General features: G+C 58.7%; 1 protein-coding gene across 7 annotated transcripts in view; it reads right to left on the bottom strand.

The window, feature by feature from the left end:
• TBC1D22A (TBC1 domain family member 22A) overlaps positions 1–20,855 on the bottom strand; it is a 257,858-nt gene that overhangs the window by 224,655 nt on the left and 12,348 nt on the right. For 5 of the 7 annotated variants that reach the window (XR_016037730.1, XR_016037729.1, XM_055395960.2 and 2 more), the window contains exons 2-4: positions 17,608–17,664; positions 16,199–16,533; positions 12,622–12,798 (exon numbers count right to left, since the gene is read on the bottom strand). Coding sequence is in view for 5 of the 7 variants with exons in the window: in XM_055395960.2 (XP_055251935.2) it covers positions 12,622–12,798; positions 16,199–16,533; positions 17,608–17,664 (569 nt within the window). In the remaining 2 variants the exon portion in view is untranslated. The remainder of the gene's footprint in view (positions 1–12,621; positions 12,799–16,198; positions 16,534–17,607; positions 17,665–20,855) is intronic. The other 2 variants (XM_088837575.1, XM_088837576.1) reach the window with 1 other exon arrangement.

The following is a 20,855-nucleotide window of genomic DNA, read 5'->3' as shown; positions in this document are numbered from 1 at the left end:
TTTCATTCACAGAGCAGGGGCGGGGTGGCACACACACGCCTGCACACACCCACTGGAATCTGCAGAGCACCTCTGACAGGAGGGGAGAGCCAGGAGGGGAGCCGCTGGCAGGAGCGCTGTTGGTCGTCATGGAAGCCCTCAGGGGCCGTGTGAATGTGCTAACATTGCATGATGCAGCTTTTTCAATTAAAAAACAAAACTAGTAGACAAAGAATACGAGTGAAACCACCAATTCCCAAACTTTAAGTGCTTACCCCACCCCCTCCCGCGGAATCTCACAGAACAGCGTTCCTGCTTGTGGAGTTAGAGGACACATTTTGAATACCATAGTTTTGATTAAGCGTATAAATTAGATGTTGACTTAGACAGATATACAGTTTTAATCACAATTTTAAATAAAGATCATTTTCAAAGCATTACACAGCCATTAAAAATGGTGGTTATGAAGATGTGGCAGTGTGAGAAAGGCGTGTGACGTGTTAACAGCTGAATGGGTGATGCAAGCGTCTGCATCCTCACTGCCTGAGAGCAGAGAGGCGTGGGGGCCCCGCTGGGGGCAGGCCGTGATGGGGATTAGCACCAGAGCCGGGCAAGCCTGCCCGCACTGCCCGGACCCCTCTCACAGGACCACCTCTCATGGCAGGCGCCGGTGGAGCACCATTTAGCCCCACATCCCTTTGCCGACAAAGGTTTGTCTAGTCAAAGCTATGGTTTTTCCTGTAGCCGTGTACAGATGTGAGAGTTGGACCATAGAGAAAGCTGAGTGCAGAAGAACTGATGCTTTTGAACTGTGGTGCTGAAGAAGACTCTTGAGAGGCCCTTGGACTGCAAGGAGATCCAACCAGGCCATCCTAAAGGAGATCAGTCCTGAGTGTTCATTGGAAGGACTGATGCTGAAGCTGAAGTCAGAATACTTTGGCCACCAGATATGAAGAACTGACTCATTGGAAAAGACCCTGATGCTGGGAAAGACTGAAGGCAGGAGGAGAAGGGGACGACAGAGGATGAGATGGTTGGATGGCATCACTGACTCAATGGACGTGAATCTAAGCAAGCTCCAGGACATAGAGAGGCCTGGCGTGCTGCAGTCCACGGGGTCGCAAAGAGTCGGACACGACTGAGTGACTGAACAGCAACAACAGGTGGGGAAACTAACTCTGAAAGGAGTTTGGGGGAAAACGGCCCCGATCGCTCTGCCAGTCAGCGGGGAAGCACGGCCCTGACCTGATCTGACCCTGATGCCCACACTCCTGATGCCCATACTCCTGATGCCCTGATCGCTCTGCCAGTCAGCGGGGAAGCACGGCCCTGACCTGATCTGACCCTGATGCCCACACTCCTGATGCCCATACTCCTGATGCCCCGATCGCTCTGCCATCAGCGGGGAAGCACGGCCCTGACCTGATCTGACCCTGATGCCCATACTCCTGATGCCCCGATCGCTCTGCCATCAGCGGGGAAGCACGGCCCTGACCTGATCTGACCCTGATGCCCACACTCCTGATGCCCATACTCCTGATGCCCCGATCGCTCTGCCAGTCAGCGGGGAAGCATGGATTTGACCCTGATGCCCACACTCCTCTGTCCCGCGAGGTGGGATCCGGGGGCGGGGTGGCTGACAGTAATGGCTGCTGATTTTTCTACATGGGTATTCCTATTTCTAGAACCTAAACCAACACACCTGCTAAAACGCAGCTTTCAAAAGACGTTCTTAACTAATTTTTTCAGATTCTCTTATGCTAAGAAAAAGGACATCTCATTTTTTAAGCACTTTAAGCCAACCTGAACTTTCTCCCTTTCGGACCAATTTGAGCACTGACTGAGCTCTCACCAGAAAGCCTTCAGCCTGTGTTAACATCTCAGGAGCTGGCTCACAACCAGAATCAGAGACTAGCCCAGCAGCGCTTCATCCCTCATGACAGATTCAGAACAGACGGCTTTCTTCAGCTCCTGGCACCAAGTCCAGCGCTTCCGCGTTCCTCTGACAGCTTCCCGTGTCCCGCCCGCGCTGAAGCCAACCTGTGTGACCTCTGGTCTCCCCGCCCTACACCTCTGTGCATCAGGCATCTCTCCGTCTCCCTCGCTGGGTCACGTGTGACTGCCCGCAGCACGCCTCCACGCGCGGCCACTCCGGGCCCGGAACAGTGACAGCGGCGTGCGGGGGGCAGGCCTCAGGCAGGCCCTCCTCCTCTGATCTCAGCCTCTCATGTGGAAACTGGGGTGCTCGACAGAACCCACAAAAAAAACCTGTGGGAAAAGAGGCCTTCCTCCCTGCGGGGGGCCGGGTGGCGCCACGCGGTGACCAAGCAGGGCAACATCCCCTTGCAGAATAGCTGCCGCAGGCCGCGCGGGGGCAGGGCCCTCAGAAAGGGCCCGGGGCTCCCCGCTCCTTCTGCTGCGGGGGACGGTAGGAAGGCGCCGTCTGTGAACCTCAGCAGGTACAGAATCTGCCTCCAGGGCCTGGACGTGGACTCCTCGGCCGTCAGAACTGCGAGAAATGAATGCGGCAGCCACCCAGCCAGAGCGGCTCTGCCCCAGCAGCCCCAGCGGACCGAGACGACTGCACTATTGATGAATTTAGTCGGCAGTTGTGTCTGACTCTTTGCTACCCTAAGGGCTGTAGCCCGCCAGGCTCCTCAATCCATAAGATTCTCCAGGCAAGAATACTGGAGAGGGTTGCCATTTCCTCCTTCAGGGGATCTTCCCGATCCAGGGATCGAGCTCGAGTCTTCTGCACTGAGCCCCTGGGAAGCCAAGACAACAGTACTGTCACACCAATGCAGCCTCCCTACCTTCCATGATGACCAGAGTGGTGGGGCCCGTGGGCCTGGGACGGACAGGTCAGAGTCCTCAACACGGGCGTGGAGGTGCACGCCTCCCAGGCAGGGGACCGCCACTTCAGATGGCGTCTGTGCACACTTGCACCCCATCAACTCACGGGCCTACAGAGTGAGCTTTCAGATGCACGCGGGGTTGAGCCGAGCAGGTGACCACAGCCGCCGGGGCCCGTTGAGTGAAAAGGAAACCACCTCCTGCTCTGGAACGCAGAGTGGACGGGACTCCCTGTCCAGGTGGCTCTCGCTCCTGCACTCGGCCCCGTCTGGTTCTGCAGACACCTGGTCCTGTCATCTGAGGCAGTTTAGTTTCCTGAGCTGCCACCACTAGAGTCCCACTGCTCATCGGCGTCCACCTGCTTTTCCACCACACAGGCCCCCACCAAGTCCAGCCTCTCCCGCCCCACGGTCCCTACAAGCGATGCTGTGTTCCCTGCAGTGAAGAGACGACAGCTCCGGCCCTTCGACAGTCACAGCGGGCCCGGGGGCGCAGAAGGCGGAGCAGCACCCAGCCGCGCCCCTCCTCCACCGTCGAGCCGCTCACCTTTAACGGGGCAACTTCCCTGCCTGCCTGCGGGCTCCAACCAGACGGACGGACGGCACGAGAAGGGAGCCGAGCGAAGGAGTGCGGCTGGCTCAGGCTCCCAGGATCCCCAAGGAAGGAGGGTGACCAACCACTCCAGGAAGAGGCTCGGGCTGAGAAAGGCCTGTGTCTGCAAACACAGACAAAAGGGACTCGGAGGCTGTGGACGGTCACTGTGCCCCGGCCTCTCTGAGCTCCTTCTCAGGATCCCACGTGTTTCCATGAACCTGACACAGAGCAAGCACTCAAATCCAGTGATCAGCACCACCATCACCACCACCAAAGCCACCACTGCCACCATCCCAGAGCCCTTGACTTGACTCTAAAGACATCAAACAATCCCGCTGCCATGCTGCCCACATCCTTCCATGCCCATGGTGAAATTTCAATCACTCCCAATCTCTTTGCTTTTCCCTTCTTCAGAAAATCTTTGTTCTAGCTTCATCTGGCAAGTTTACAGGATGGGAACTTCCGGAGGGCACCAAGTAGGATCTGTGGTCACAGAACCTGCCAGCTTCCTAGAAAATACATGGCCCACGTGTCCAGGCCAGAACTAGGGAGAAGCAAACACCCTATCTGCTCAGCAGCTGCCACGAGGGCAGCCCCAGGAGGAAGCTGGACTCCGGCCCTCACACAGCCAAGCAAACTCCACAACCACCCGCTCCGCGTCTGGCCGACCAAGGGCTGCCCACACCAGACCCAGGGGCCTCCTCATCTCTCCCCGCTCAGGCGCCCAGCATCCCCATCCTTGGGCGACGGGCAGCAATCGAGCACACCACCAAGGCCCTCAGGAGGCCAAAGGACACAACCACATTCTTCTAAGTTAGCACATCTTCATATCCTTTCTTAGCTTGATTTTGTGCTCAACTCAGCTCTATACATCAGTTCGAAGGAACGGTGGCCATTCTTATTCTTTTTTATTAACAGGTTCTGTTCGAAGGAACGGTGGCCATTCTTATTCTTTTTTTATTAATAGGTTCCAAGAATCTTAAATTATCTTAAAACAAAAATGTTACTTTCTTTGCAGTTTCCAGGACTAGACACCTAGCTATGTGTCAGTTTGTGGTCCGTTGGAGTCTCAGCTACATTTCGTGGGAAAAACAGGACATAAGAGGGTTCATTCTAAATGCTATGTCTTCGACTTTGACAATTCAAGGTTCATTTATTCCCTCCACACCCAAGACTGTGTATACAGCTGAAAACAATTCAACCATTTTGTGGGTCTCCACTGGGTGGTGGGGACACTGTTGGACACGAGCCACGGGTTAAGAGCTGCAGTATAAGAAAGACAGTCCCTGACCTCAAGGAACTGGAAACCTGGTGAGGTGCAGGCTCACACGCGCCTGACAGGCAAACACAGCTGGCTGTCAGCCCACACCCGTCGCCTCCCTCTTCCCTGTGACCAGAACCCCACTGCAAAGTGCCAACACTGAGCCCACGGGATCCCTACTACTCCATGCCGCAGCTGGGGGGGTGGGGGGCCCGTGACCCAGCTCTGATCACACTGCCTTCCAGAGAAGAGCCCAGATGCCCTGGTGACTGCCCTCTGCCTCGAGCAGGACCATGGCGCCACCTTGTGGCCACGAACTCAGATCCCTGAAGAAATCGACACCAACAGCTCCTCTCCTCCAGACAGCCCACGGGGAAAAACAAGCCCCTATATTAAAAAGCAGAGACATTACTTTGCCAACAAAGGTCCGTCTAGTCAAGGCTATGGTTTTTCCTGTGGTCATGTATGGATGTGAGAGTTGGACTGTGAAGAAAGCTGATCGTCGAAGAATTGATGCTTTTGAACTGTGGTGCTGGAGAAGACTCTTGAGAGTCCCTTGTACCGCAAGGAGATCCAACCAGTCCATTCTAAGGGAGATCGATCCTGGGTGTTCACTGGAAGGACTGATGCTAAAGCTGAAACTGCAATACTTTGGCCACCTCATGCGACGAGTTGACTCACTGGAAAAGACTCTGATGCTGGGAAAGGTTGGGGGCGGGAGGAGAAGGGGACGACTGAGAATGAGATGGCTGGATGGCATCACCGACTCTGTGGACATGAGTTTGAGTGAACTCCGGGAGTTGGTGATGGACAGGGAGGCCTGGCGTGCTGTGATTCATGGGGTCGCGGAGAGTCGGACATGACTGAGCGACTGAATTGAACTGAACTGAACTGATCTAAGAGCTCTGAGTCTGCTTTTGTGATACCTTCAGCCAAAACAAGGGCTTCTCAGGTGGCTCAGAGGCAAAGAATCCACCTGCAATGCAGGAGACCCGGGTTTGAACCCTGGGTCGGGAGGATCCCCTGGAGAAGGGAAAGGCAACCCACTCCAGTGTTCTTGCCTGGAGAATCCCATGGACAGAGGAGCCTGGGGGCGCTATAATCCATTGCAAGGAGTCAGACATGACTGAGCAACTTTCACATTTCACCCAAAACAAATCCTCAGCAATCCGCCCCTCAGCTGGGGAACCAGCGGGGCTGTGAGCGCTGCAGGGGCGGCAGACAGCCCGCGGGGACCCCACCAGGCCTTCCCGAGCCAGCACCGTGTCCTGTGCCGTCACTGGACGTGAGGACCCGTGACTCACAGCACGGCCTGTGAGGCGCTCCCAGGCCAGGGGTGGAGATGGGCAGCACCCTGAGTGCAGTCAGGAGCTCACGGGCTGCAGGGCACGGCACGGCCCCGTACACTCTGCCTGCTTCTCCGTTCTCATCCCTCAGACGGAAAACGACACCACAGTCTCACGGTCTTTCAAATGGTTACTCCGTGTCCTAACTGATGCAGGAAATCGTTAGAGGAGAAAGACAAACACGTAACAGATTGATTTTTCAAACGGCTCCTTTAAGCATTTTTTAACATTTGCTTTTAAGATTATACATAGGAAACCATCATCCATGAGGAAGTTGTCGGGAAGCTCCTTGAACGGACTCCTAATTACACCGAAGACTTGCTCCACCCGACACGTGAAACGCTTTACTTCCACCAGATCACACTCGTTCTGACTTACCTCAAGCTGAGGGGCACTGCACGTGGCTCAGACACCACACCTGGCAGTGCAAACGCCACCCGGACAATAAAGGCGCTGCTGGCAGCGGCACAGGAAGCCAGCTGTGGCGTGTCCTCTGGGCTCTCACGCTCCGTCCCGAGGCCCAGGAGATCGGGCGAGCTCAGGGAGCCCCAACTGCCGGGGACTCCGAGGGGCCGGCGATGAACAGTTACGGGAAAGGAAGAAGGGAAGGAAACACACTGTCATGTGTCCAGAGAGAGCACGCAGCAGCAGCTGTGCTTACACACACGTCTCTCGATTTCAGCGACATCCCACGAACAGTCACCATGGAAGCCTAACAACGAGAGAGGCCCGTCCTCTGCGGGGGACTCGGGGCGCCAGTGACACGGCAATGGCGCAGGGCAGGGGTCCTGGCCGGAGGAGGCGCGCTGCGGCAGCGGAGCCGTCTGGACACCTGCAAGAATCACTCACACGGTGATTGTTCTCACAGAAAGAGGAGAAAGCCAGAGCGGGAGGACTGCGCCCGCCCAAAGGGAGGGGAGCCACCTCCCCGGTGCTCAGCACCCCACACCCGCCGGCAGCTGGTGCACCGGTCGCCCCCGACCCCTGGAGAGAGCCAGAGGCTTCAGTCTAGGGGCTGCGGGCAGAGGGAGATGGGTGCTCCAGGGAAGGGCAGCCAGGATGAGAGGGACTGAAGAATGGACAGGAGGACGGGGGAGGGGGGAGGGGGACAGGGCAGGAGCGCCTGATGACAGCTGACGGTCGAGCAGGGACCTAGAGGAAGGGTGAGGCGGGATCGCGGGCAGGCGGGCAGCAGAGCAGTGGCCCTGGGCCCGGACGTGCCTCTGTGCACTGTGCCACGGCCACCACAGAAGCATGAGGTTGGGAGGGGACAACGGGAGTGGGCGGCCAAGCCACGCAGTGTCACCAGGCCAATGGCCGCCTCTGAGCGAGATGGAGCCCACGGTGGCTCTGACGGCTCCTGACCCAGATCTCGTCTGCACAGGACAGCTGACGGCTGGGCAGAGCAGGCGGCCAGGCACGGGGGACAGGCCCACGGGAGGCAGCGGCAAGGACCAGGACACGGGGAGAAGCTGAGCTGGGAGCCGGGGAGAGCCCAGGGGGAGCGCAGACGAGGGAGGCGCGGGCGGTGGGGACGGGCTCAGAGGCGGCACTGCTGCCAGACATGGGGGATGGGGCCAAGGGGACGGGCTCAAGGGAAGCATCAGGGCCTCAGCAGGCAACTCAGGTGACGCTTCCAACCTAGAAGCTGCCTTTAAACACAGATGACTTTTTTCAAAAACGCGCACTGCCCCCTTAGGTACGTTCTTACCAAGAGCCGCTTCACCAGTGTTGCTCCTGACGTCGGAAGCGATGCTGCCAGGGGAAACCCAGGAGAAACGGGGGGAAGAAAGTGGTCGCCTCACAGAGACGCCCCCCCACCCCACTCCGTGCCGTCGGGATGGGCCAGGCTGGGCTCCCCCAGAGGAGAGGCTCGCCGACCCGCACCCAGGACTGAGACACGGTGACCGAGGCGAAGGCCCCATCCGACCCCGCCACGCCCCGCCCCAGGGTGCACCCACCCATGCGGCCCGAGCACCCACTGTGTGAGGCTCTCCTGCATGGGTGACGGCGCTGGTCCTGAGCTGCAGGCGGGGCAGCGAGGCACGTTCACTGACCCTCCTGTTAAAGCTTCTCTGCTTGTTTCTCTGAAAAGTCCGTTTTCCCCAAATCACAGAGTGGGCATGAAGCCAGGCTGCAGAGGCTCCGTGCCGGCTCCCTGGGCCCCCCAGCCCCCAGTCAGCTTCCGGGAGCACGGCCCCAGCGGGGCCCCGGGGGCATCTGAGGGGGCACATCTCCAGATGAACCGGCACCAGCAAGGTAAGAACCGAGCACTGCCTGCCCTCTGAGGGGACTCGGGGTGTGGACAGGCGGCCCAGTGGTTGGGTCAACATCCCACTGCGCCCAGAGTGGGCGGGCAGGGCGCCCCAGGGCACCCGCGGGCTCTCCCCGCGCCCCTGCAGGCTGCCATCCTGGCAGGGGTCCTCCCCGACGAGACTGCAGGGGCAGGCCAGGCCGGGTTAGCAGAGCTGTCAGCTTCTCCCCCCACATTCTAACACTCCCTGGAGCAGCCTCACCGCCCACAAGGGCACACACGCACAGCCTCCGTGCGCGTGCACTATCCCCGGGCGGACGTGGCAGCGGGGCTGTGCCTGGCCCTGGAGGGGCCGCTGGACACTGGCAGGCTGCCGCCCAGATCGGCAGGAACGGGCTAAGCCCGGCCCAATGGCCAAGGCGGGCCCTCTGTTCCCGTCCTCTGACGTCCCCGGCAGAGAAGGGCCCGGCCGTCACTGGCTGTGTCCTCACCGCAGGGCCCCCGGGCTGCCTCCGGAACCAGGGCCTCACCACCCCGGGGGTGAGCGGGAGCCGGCTGCTGCGGGCACAGGCGGCGGGTGAGGCTGCAGGGCCGTGCACACACATGCACGCACTTGTGAAGCAGGGCACACGCGCAGAGTGAGGCCCGAGGCCACGAACGAGCGTGCGGGTATCGGGGTGCACGGCACCCCTCCGGCTGTTTCTCCAGCCGGACTGCGCCTCCCACTGGCGTGAACGCTGCCTGTGGCCCGGGCTGTGTCCAGGGCCACCCCTCGTCCCCGAGCTCCAGCCAACAGCCCATTCACCCGGCCTGGCCGCCCCCACCGCTGTCCACTGCCCTGACTTCCCCTCCTCCCTCCTGCTGTCCAGCTGCCCACCAGGAGGTCACGCTCTAACGCCACGGGAGCCACGCTCCAGGAGATGCTCCAGGGCTGCCTCCTGGCCCTCTCGGCCCGCTGCACCTGCCCCTTCCTGCCCCACCATCCCGGGGCGGGACCTCTGAACCCCACCCCCAGGGTCTCCTCCACCCCCAACCCCTGCCCCGTGCCGCCCTCACTCCGCAGCAGCGCCAGCCTTAGACCCTCGGCACTGTCTCCCTCTCCACCTTCAGCCAGTTCCTAGGGTGCTGGCTGCAGGCGTCCGTCTGCCCCCCAACACTCAGCATCAGCTCCCGAGGGCAGGGACCCTGGGCTTTGTTTGCGGTTCGCCCCAGCACCGACCACAGCAGATGCTCAGGAACACTGGCCAAGTGAAGAACTACATGGGCACCTGACGTCAGTCACGAGACTCACGAGGACCCTGCAGGGAGGTCAGATTCCCCGGGGATGAGATAGGAGGCTGAGTCACGGATCCACGCCGGTCACACACCAGCTCCCAGGCTGCATGGCCTCGCCCTCCTGCCGTCACAGGCCCTGCAGGCAGGCTCTCCTCCGGCCCCAGGCCCTGAAGGGCCATCAACTCAAGCCCTTGCTTCCGGAGTGAACAGCTCCGTGCCACCCACCTGCCCCCTGAAAAACCCCCTTCCTCCCCAGAGCCAGCTCCCACACGCTCTCCACCTTAAAGCCCAGCCCCGGGGCTCACGTGGGTAAGAGGACCACTCGGGTGACCCTGCTGCTGGCCTCCCTCCCCAGCCTTACGGTCTGAACATCTGAGGACAGAGCTGCATGCCACACACAGACGATCTCAGGGCCCAGCGGTCAACCCGCGGGCCTCGGAGGCGCAGGTTCTGCCGGCAGCCAAGTCACCCGTTCACAGACGCGCGTGACCACGGAAGCCTCCAAGGTTCGCTTCCCTGAGCTTCGAAAAGTGTGGCCTTTGCACGAGAAAAGACTGAGCCGACGCCGAGAGCGGAGTGAGCCGTGAAGTTCTATTTGCTGCTCTCACCGCAAGCTCCGAACGGAGCCCCCGCAAACACAGCCGCACAGCCCAAGGCCAGAGGGACGCTGCAGGGGAGGCACTTCTGTGGGCATCGCTCAGGTCAGCACTTTGCTCCTCCGACGTCGGCAAACATTTGCCACTTACATCGCTTATGTAATGTGAAGACAGATACTTCGCACTGTCTCCCGAAGCTGTCTAACTGTCTTATGAAAACAGACAATTTACTGGCTGTGTTTTCTGCTGCCACCAAATACAAATCCTGTCCTTGTTTAACTATGAAAGCTTCGGTTTTCACCTTTTAGTGTGAGATTTCATGCTTACATAGAATTCTGAGGAAAGAAAACGAAAAAACAGAATCCCACAACTGAACAAAAGAATCTGATTTCTTTTAACCTTTCAGTTTATCCATACATACTCACTTGCCCACACATCTTGAAAGTTTCATTTTTAAATACAGTTTTAATTTCCTAACTTATTCTGATGACAAAGTACACACGAGATTCTAACCGAGGGCTTGGGTCCTGACCCAGAGCTGAAGTTCCCACCAGGCAACTTAGTTTTCATGAGTGATTCCCATGCTGCCTAAGCCTAGATCAGGGGGTGTCTGGTAAGGGGTGATCAGAGGGGGCTCCATCGAGCCCAGGACAAACCAGCACCCTGGCCTCCTGCCGTGATAACCGAGGTGGCAGACGATTCACCCACAGCCGGCTCAGATCTCACCAGGGGAACATGACACACACCCCGAGGAGGGGCCTTGCTCGTCCTGGAGCACATCTCGAGCTCCAGAGGAGCATGCCAGCTCACGAGACAAGGGATGCGGTACCCGCACGCCACGCGGGACCCCGGGGTGGGTCCTGGACTAGGAGGGAGGTGCCAGCGTGTGCCCGTCACCGGGACGAGCGTAGTCGGATCTGAGCGTGGGCCGTGCCCTGGACGACAGGGCCGCGTGGGTGTGAAACCTCCTGACTGTGAAGACGAGGCCGCGGCGATGCCCAGAGGAGGCCTCTGTCCTCTGGAGGGGGTAAGGTCTTGAGGAGCGGAGGGCGCGACTTCTCCAACTGACTCAAGTGGTTCAGGAAAAGCATGGACACACGTGAGCACTCACGCGGAGAACGAACCGGGCGAAAGGTAAATGACCGGTGCGGCCGGGCAAAGAGCGCAGGGAGGCGCGTGTACTGTCCCCGCGCCGTTCCTGTGCGTTTGAAGTCACGTCAGGACAAGAGGCCTAACACAGACGGTGAGCTGGGCCTCTCTGGAGCCGCGCGAAGGCGGGGACGGCGAGCTGGAAAGGAAAAAGGCTCTCTTTCCGCTGGACCCTCTGTGCCGCGAAACCCTGTAACCTGTGCGCCCAGAAGAGAAACGAAAGGGAACTAAGAACAAAATCCCACCACGAGAAGGGCAGCTGGACGGGAGCGGCAACTTCGGGCCACAGGACGGTCCCAGAGCCGCTCCCCCAGCCCCAGGAACGAGGCCGCACAGCTCCAGCTTCACAGGCCCACCCGGGCCGGCAACTCCATCCGCGGGCCTCACGCGCCACCTGCTGGCCACGCAGGGCACTGCCCACAGCGGCGCCCAGCCTTCAGCGTGACTGCGAGATCCTGGGACCGCGGCCACCTCGGTCCTCCCAGGAGCTCCAGTGTCCGGCAAAGTGCCTGGTGCCTGGTGGCGCCCAGAATGAGACACAGAAACGGAGGCACCTCCTTGTGCGTGGAACTCCAGCAGAACTTGACAGCAAGCATGGGCTGCAGGGCCAAGCTGCCCCACGAGAAGCATGGCGGGACTGTCCTGGCCCTGCTGGCCCCCCACCCCCGCCAGCTCACTCTACAGCCAGTCCCACTCCAGGCCAACCCGCTGCCCCCTGTCAGACGGTGCACAGTCAGGCACCACAGGCAGGACTCAGTCTCCGGCCCTGGTCACCACCACGACGACCAGGAAGCACCAGGAAGGACAGCCAGCCCGGCGGCCTCGCCACAGCAGCACCAAGAAGCCAGGAGAGTGCATTAAGAAAAAAAATATCAAGAATGCCGATCACCTCCACAAAGAAAAATTTAAAAAGCACAACACTGTACAGCAATCATCTTCCGATTAAAAGTAAATTTTTAAAAAACGCTCATCAAATTGTACTGGAAGCACATTAATAAATCCATCTAGAGTAAACTTTCAGGACAAGCGGCTCTCCTCCTAGTGACTTACCGGCATGAAATACAACAGATCAATTCCTGACCCGGTAAAATACACAGGGAACAGGTGCACTGAAGGGGAGCAGGCCGGGCCTCTCAGATCCGGGCCTCCTGCAGAAACGAGCACAGCCTAGAGCGGCCAAGCCCACAGGGACTCACCCCGGGGACTCGCCCACGGGACTCACCAGGCGGACTCACCCCGGGAACTCATCACAGAGATTCATCATCAGCACTCACCCACGGGACTCGCCCATGGGGACTCACCACGGGGACTCACCGAGGTCTGTGTTGGGGCCCGCAAGCAGGTGCTTGAACTTGTCCAGCCGGGAGGCCTCTCTTTCACTTAAGGCTGAGCTGCTGAGGACACTGGGCTCGGGCACCCCACCCAGCACCACGGAGGCCGCGTGCGGGAGAGACTGGGACCTCTGCAGGGGGATGGCATCGCTGGCGCTTCCTGCAGGGGGCGGGGAGGAGAAGAGAGGTGAGGCCCCGGGGCTCGGCCCACGGCCAGGCTCCCACTGGGAGGCCTCGCGTCCGCTGCGCTGGGTCTGCCGCAGTCCCGCCCCGCCCTCACAGAGCAGCGTGAGCAGCCTGCTGGAGGCAGAGAATGAGCCTGCTCCCATGGAGAGCTCACTGCCCTCCTGGTCGCTCCTCAGGGAAACAGACGCACCTCGGGAGGCAAGACAGGGAGGAGCAGAAGACCACAGCACACGTCGGGGTCGGCGGCCCGCGCTCCCCAGAGGGCCCGCCTGAGCGACACGCCAAAGGATCAGTGTGTGCAGGGCCAGGGCAGGGTGCCTGCACGGGTCACCCAGGCCTGGGCACACAGGGAGGCCACCAGGGCCCACGGCAAGGACCCTGTGACGGTCTGAACATCCCAGGCCTCCCCCAGCCCCGGGGGGAGGCCAGGCCAGGACCTGCACCCGGAGAAAGCAAAGGAAGCCAGGTGCCCCACAGGTGGGCTGCGGGGCCACCAGAGCGCACCTGGCCGCAGAGGCGAGGCGAGACGGCGCGGGGCACCCAGGACCCAGCACAGGCAGAGGCGAACGCGGGGGCCCTCAGGTCACGGGACAAACAGCCTGCAGGGACAGCAGGGACAGCAGGGGACCCACAAGCACGAGGCCCTGAAAGGCTGCAGGCCCGCAGACCTAAGTTCAGGCCCGCAGACCTAAGTTCCCGTGAGCAACCACATCTTCCGAAACGGAAATTTAGAGCAAGAACTAAACTCCAGGAAACGGGGCAAGGGACACACAGCATGGAGTAAACACGCTGACGTCGACCTCCAGCAGCCGCTGACGGAGCAGGGATGCGGCTCCTCCCACGCGAGTGGAGCTCCTCCCACACGAACACAGCTCCTCCCCACGCGAGCGCGGCTCCTCCCCACGCGAGCGGAGCCTGCACACCAAACACGCACCCGTGGGAGCCCAAGGCCACCGCGGAGCAAGATGGCCCTCGCCTCCGGGCAGAATTGGCCCAGTGAAGCTTCCAGAAGAGCCTGAGAAAGTGGGTGCCGTGGTGAGGGCTGCCCTCGCCTGTAGGAGCCCCCACACTGGCCTCCTCTCAGGGAGAGGGGCTGGAGCTTGGGGGGGTGGGCAGAGAGGGGGACCATAGGCCCCCTCCAGGGGAACGCCCCCTCCCCGCTCACCTCGGGATTCTCCAGGAGAAGGTGTGGCAGCAAGAACAGGTCCACAGGACATGGCGGATAAACGTGCTCAGTCTTATTTACCTCAACCTCAGAGACACTCCATGTGACTTCACTCAGACACTAGGGGCCCACGCACCCCTGAGCCGTGCTGAGGAGGATCTGGGAGGTCAGGAGAGAGCGACAGCCCCCGAGGAACAGCGAGACCTCCAGCCAGGCCCCCGTCACCATGAGCAGAAAACCCACCACCACCCCACCTCCAGGGTCCCCGAGGGTGCGAGTCCACTGCCACCTCTAGCATCCACGCAAGACCTGCTCACAGCTGGGCTACAGTCCAGCCGCAGGGACAGCCCTCACCTGGCTGATGCCCACCAAGCCCGTCCAGGCCAGTGACACGCTTTGCCGCTAACCCAGCGATGCCCCAAGTCAGGCAGAGTGCCTCTGACTTCAGGTACGAAGGCAAGAGACGTTTATGAAGAGAGTCAGGGCAGCCAGAAGGTGAAGTGCTGGCCCAGCTGACGAGCCTGCCATCCTCCCACCTCTGCTGAGCTGGGAGGCAACCACCTCTCCGGGGTTGGAGGCCCGAGCCGCCACCAGCAGCAGGGCAGCCCTGTGGACGCCATGCAGGGTGACACGCCCACAGCGGCCCTGCCCAGCTCCCCGCGGACGCTGGCGAAGCCATGCTCCTCTGTGCCCCCACGGAGGACCACCCCAGGGCACGCAGAACTCCAAACCAAAGCCTACAGGAGCAGTGAAGTCAAACGGACCTCGCGGGTCTCACCCGAGCAGAGGGGGGCCCACCAGCCCAGCAGGACGGTGCGGCTGCCGCGCCATGTGGGCAGCAGGTCCTGAGGGCTGCTTGGGTTACATCAGCAGCATCTACGCAACTGCGCAGGACGTCCAGGAGAAGCCAAGGGGACAGGGGCGTGGTCCCTGCCTCTGTGGCCCTTGCCACCGGGGCTCCAAGAGTTGCGGCCTCAGCAGAGCCCAACGCAGGAGGAACCCGGGGCTTGGGAGTGCGGGCCCTGCCCAGGCGCACGGGACGTGGTCAGAGTGCCCGTCACGAGCCACAGGAATCCTGCATCAACCTGGAAAGGCTCAAACTGGGTGCCCTTCCGGTTTTAGGCTCAAATACTTCAAAGTTCACTTTGTGTGAAAGAAAAATAGATTCCAATTTGAAAAGTGATCAAACGAAATAACTCATGCTATTCCACGAAGAAGATGGTAACACTTCTGAAGTTAATTCCTGGAATGTGTTTCTGAAACCTAGAGCTTATGAAACCAAATTTCGCCCCAGCCAGCAGGCTGCCTCAGGCTGTGATGATGACCTCATTTTCTTCTCTGTAAACAAAGGCGAGCCCCTGAACCCCCAGAGACCTCAGTGGGAGGGACCGTGGGGGCTGTGGCTGCACCTCCGGCCCCCGCACCCCCACACTCAACCCCTCACCTCCCTGACACTGCCTGCCCCGAGAGGCCACTCTGACCGCCGGATTCAGGATCTCAGCCTACATCACACCCTGCGCTGGGGCCGCCCCACCTGTTCTGACCCCGTCACAGGCCGCCTTCTGGCGCCCGGGCCTCCTCACACATCACGCAGAGGCTGCAGTCCATCCCCTCGCCAGAGCAGCCGCTCCATGCGACAAGGACTCTTTGGGGCAGCCCACGCCCTGAGAACGCGGCCTGACCTGTCGCAGGTTCACAGCGACGCTATCTGATGTCTCAGCTCCTCCACCCACAGCCAGGCACGTGGGTGGAGGCGCGGGCGAGAGCTGACCCTGCAGAGTTCAGAATCGGAACCCAGCGATTCCAGAGTAGACGCCTGCCCTGCAGACGCTGAGCCCACGTGTCGGGGACCGGGAAAGGTCATGGGAAGTGGCCAGGGGAGATCCAGCCCTGAACATGAGGCTGTCCTGGCCCCTGGGCTGGAAAGGCCCCCTGGAGCAGCCAGGGCATCCTGGGAAGGGCGGGGTCCCCCCAGCAGCCCACAGAAGCTTCCGCCCGGCCACGCTGTCTGGAGGGAGACACACTCAGCCAGGAGGACGAGAGGAAGCACAGCTGCCTGAGCTGACCAAGAGGCCCGCAGCTGCTGGATCTCCGAGTCCCCGAGGGCTGGGACCCAACCCGACCTGGTCCTCCCCTCCCCTCCCCTCCCCAGATAGAGGGCTCCAGGCCTCTTTCTGGAAACCCACCCGCCTCTCCCCACCACCCCCACCTTCGGGACAGGATGCGTGGCTCTCGCTGACGGACTTCACCAGCCTGAGGTCGCCGCCGGGGGCTGCGGGGGGCTCCGCCGAGGGCTCCACCGAGGGCTCCGGGGCCCCGGATGGCCGGGGGCACCCCTGCCGCTGGCTGTGGTTGCGCAGCACGCGGTGGGCCGTCTCCATGACGACCGCAGTGTTGAGGCTCTCGGCCGCCATGGCCAGGAGCTCGTCATCATCCTCGCCGGCGTCCCAGGCGTCGCTGGTGTTGGTCTCAAACTCCTGGAAGGTGCTGACTCGCTTGGCCTTGACCGGCGTGGTGGGCACCTTGGGCATGGCCTTGAGCAAGCTGCAAAGCAAAAGCAGTCTGTACTCGCGCCCTGGGGGCTGACTGTGGTCACCCCGGGACGGGTCAGAGAGCAGCCCCTGGGACAGTCATGCTGCCTCTATGCCCCAAAGACCAACACCTGAGGACAGGCAGCAATGCCCAGGGCCCACAAATCTCACACCCCAACTTGTTTTCGCAGACCTCCAGCAGCAGCAGCTGGGGCTGCGGGCGGGGGAGACTGCTCACAGGACACGGGCCCTCGGCAGGTGGGTCTGGATACGGAACCATTTCAAGGATCCCGCACAGCATGGCCGCACACAACACGGGCTCCGAGTGTCGGGAGCTTGTCCTTGCATGCTCAGTCCTCCAGGGCCACCCCTGCCCTGCACCCACCTCCGGACACGGAGCCCAGATACAGGCTGAGCAGGCCACAGGCGGCGGGCAGAGAACACAGGACATCACTCAACCTGTATCAGCTACAGGAAGAGAAAAAAATTTCTCTTATGGGCTTTCTGCTTTTCTGATGGTGTCCTCTCTCAGGTGGTTCAGATGGTAAAGAATCTGCCTGCCGTGCAGGAGACCCGGGTTCAACTTCTGGGTTGGGAAGATCTGCTGGAGGAGGAAATGGCCACCCACTCCAGTAGTCTTGCCTGGAGAAGTCCATGGACAGAGGAGCCTGGTGGGCTACAGTCCATGGGGTGACAGAGAAGCAGACACGACTGAGCGACTGACAGGCTACTTTCAGCACAAAAGGGTTTGACTTTGGTGACAATGTCCAGTTTGTCGCTTCGCTGTTGCTGCTTTCCATGCTCTTAGCAGCCACAGCCAGACCCAAGTTCACACAGGGGTGCCAGGCCCCGCCCCAGCCCCAGGGGTCCTGCACAGGCTGCCCCCTCTGCCCTCCTCTGCGTGGAGCCGCCTTCCTCAGAGGCTGGGCCATGAATGGACAGCAGTGCCTCCGTAAAGCAATCGCTTGATTCGTGCTGGCTGAATGAAGGGCACTCTCCCCCCGTCGGGGAGCCAAGGACCCGGGGGTCACCACACCACCCAGGCCCAGCCTGAGAGCAGCCTCACGCCACCCGAGAGGTCACTTACGTGCCGTGAACCAGGGGATCGAAGGGTGGGTGCTGAGCGCCATACACGTGCTGGATGCTGTTCAGAAAGGAAGGAGAATAAATTAGCTTCTCCCCGGCATTCACAAGGGCCCCATGGACTCAGGAAGCAGGCCAGCTCCTCGAACCGGCGCCAGAGGGAGCAACCCTGGCCACCACAGGGTCCCCAGGGCCCGTCGGGAAGGCTGAATGACTCCAGACAAGGCCACCCCCACACACAGGCAGGGCATACAGCCTCCCGGCGAACGGGCCTCAGTGAGGCACCCACGGCCCCAAGGGCAACACCACAGGGCCTGGGGCATTGGTCAGCCTCTGCTCCTGGCCTAAAAGACTGACCCAGACACGCCCCTCGGGAAGCCCTCACCGGGCACCAATCTGCCCAGAGACGGACTACAGAATTACAAACACAATTTTGTTAAAAGACTGCGTGGTTTCATTATAAAGTCTGTGCTCATCAGAGTAGATCTGGAAAAAAAGCGGGGACAGAAGAACTCACGGGGCACGCTGGCCAGCTGAGAGACCCAACGCATACCCCTCCCTCCCCCCGACGCCCGGCCAGGGGACCCGAGGCCGGTCGCAGAGATGGAGGAGAGGGGCATCAGATTTGTCCCATCTGCCGGAAGCTCAGCTTGAATCCAGTCTTTTATAACTGATGGGTTGCACACTGCTATACCTGAATCATAGCTAAAATTTTTATGAGGTTCCAGCGTTTGCACGTCTCTACATGTGTTACAGAGGTGTGGCACCAACCGGGTTAATTTGTAAAAGAACTGTTTAATTGGCTTAAAGGAAATGTAAGCGCTTACATGAACACTCAAATATAAAACACTGGCCAGAATGGGTTTCAGGTTCACATGATCTAGGAAATACTCGGCACTGAATTAGTATCTGCTGTGAAAGTTTTGCTTAAGCTTGCTGGTTTAATACAGATATCTTTAAAGAGTCATCAACAGTAAGTATGATTACACCTAGATTTATTAGACAATAAAGCCTTATTCCTGCTACAAAGACTGTCATCAAGAAAAATAACAATGTGACAAGACTGTTAAGTCAACAGAGGTAAATGAAGCCAAGGTCTTTGGAGCTAATCCTATGGGAATGATGTTTGGGGAATGCCTAACTAGATAATCCAGACTTTCATAACGTAGAAGGTAAGACTGAACTTAAAATCTTAAAGGTTCAGTTCAGTCACTCAGTTGTGTCCGACTCTGCGACCCCATGAATCACAGCACGCCAGGCCTCCCTGTCCATCACCAACTCCCGGAGTTCACTCAAACTCACGTCCATTGAGTCGGTGATGCCATCTAACCATCTCATCCTCTGCCGTCCCCTTCTCCTGCCCTCAATCTTTCCCAGCATCAGGGTCTTTTCCTATGAGTCAGTTCTTCACATCAGGTGACCAAAGTACCGGCGTTTCAGCTTCAGCATCAGTCCTTCCAATGAATATTCAGGACTGATCTCCTTTAGGATGGACTGGTTGGATCTCCTTGCAGACCAAGGGACTCTCAAGAGTCTTCCCCAAAACCACAGTTCAAAAGCATTAAAATCTTAATTAACTAAAATCTTAAAGGGAAAGTGGTACAAAACCTGAATTTTTGGTTCTCGAAGAGGACAATGCTTTCTTAAAACACTGAACCACTTTTAGTAACTGTTTCCTTAAGTGATCTCTATTTGCATTGATCTTTGATCACGGGTTAAAATTTTCTGATATTTTTACAAACTTCCCAAAGATCAAGTTCTAAGTAGGGTTCATCTGACCTCTAGCTAACTTCTGGGTTTGCCAGAGGGTCCCTGGAACACCTCAGATTGTTTGTTTTCTCTCCATCTCAGAGGAACATTAAACTACCTGGGCTTACTGGGCGTGTTTGAATCGCATGGGAGGCACTATCACGTGAGTGGTGATAAAACACCCTTAGACTGCATCATGTGGGTAAACAGTATTTAAATACACATTCTAGAAATTACATGGGACTCCTAAAATCCTGGTATATCCTGGTAAATCATATTAGTCATAATCTTAGTAATTATCTTGGTTGTCTGTCACAAGAGTAACCGAGTTTCTGTTCACTGCTATCTGTGGTTTTACAGGGGCTTCTGAATGAGTCTATGTTTTTCTGTGAAAAAGCAGGGAAGAATGATGACCGTTAAGGGCAAGCCATTTGTGCTACTACACCAGGGAAAATGGAAGGAAGGGAATGAGTGAGGGCCTGGTGCTCCAAACCGTAACAGCTCCGGCTGAGCGGGCGTCCCAGCCGCTCTGGCTGTTATGCCAATACACCCGTCCTTCCCACCGCTTCCGTTTCTACCCAGCCCTGGCTCCTGACACGGGGGCCCAGGACTCCCTGCCCCCGATAAGGACCAGTTAGAAAATCCTGTGTTAGTTTCTAGGGAACAGGGACGTGGGGGAGTATCGCCATCTAAGAACCCACAGGGCATCTAATCTGAGCCAGGGGTCACTTCCAGGGCAGGGCGATTCCCCTTACATCATTATCTCATAGGGCTTAAATGCAAACCACCAGCCAGTTGGCTTTCTCAGACTTCTTTAACTGGGAAGATCACAACCCTCCTTATGAGAAGGGTCCGCTACACCTGAAGGCCACTTTGGCAGCAACCAGAGCTGAACCAAACTGGGGGCCAGTGAAGGAAGAGGCCTTACTAGATCCCTACTTATCAGTGCATCTTGGCAGGGCCTTGGAAAGGAAAAACCAAAGCAAGAGTTCGAACAATATTCAAGAATTCAGCCAAACAAATGAAGCCCTCTCTGAACTTTTGCAAAGAATTTATTGGGCCTACAGACATCATACTAAAGCAGATCCCAAGGCCCTGAATATATATGAATGGTCAATTTGACCTTCTGAGGCAAAATGCCTCAGATACCAGGAGAAAGTTGCAAAAACCAGAGGGAACATTTCGAATGAACCCTTCTCAATTGGTAGATGTTGCTTTTATAAAGTATTCAACAGGGAACAACAAAAGAGAAATGCAAAACAAAAAGCCACTTTTTGGCAGTGACACTGGATTTTTGGAAGGCGGTAACTAAAGAGAAGTCCCATTGGAAGGAACAGTGCGCCCACTGTGAGGAGGAGGAACACTGGAGAACAGACTGCCCTCTGCTAAAACAGAAGGGGAACAATTAAAGACAAGAGCCTCTCACACGGTGTTAACAGACGCAAGCGGAAGAGGCCCAGGGGCTCCCTTGGCCTGGAGGCACCTCACCCCCACGGGAGCCCA

This window comes from Moschus berezovskii, chromosome 6, assembly GCF_049115385.1.
Source record: "Moschus berezovskii isolate FMDL1 chromosome 6, NW_MosBer_1.0, whole genome shotgun sequence".
In the NCBI taxonomy this organism is placed as follows: Eukaryota; Metazoa; Chordata; class Mammalia; order Artiodactyla; family Moschidae; genus Moschus; species Moschus berezovskii.
This window is presented reverse-complemented; position numbering and strand designations above follow the sequence as displayed.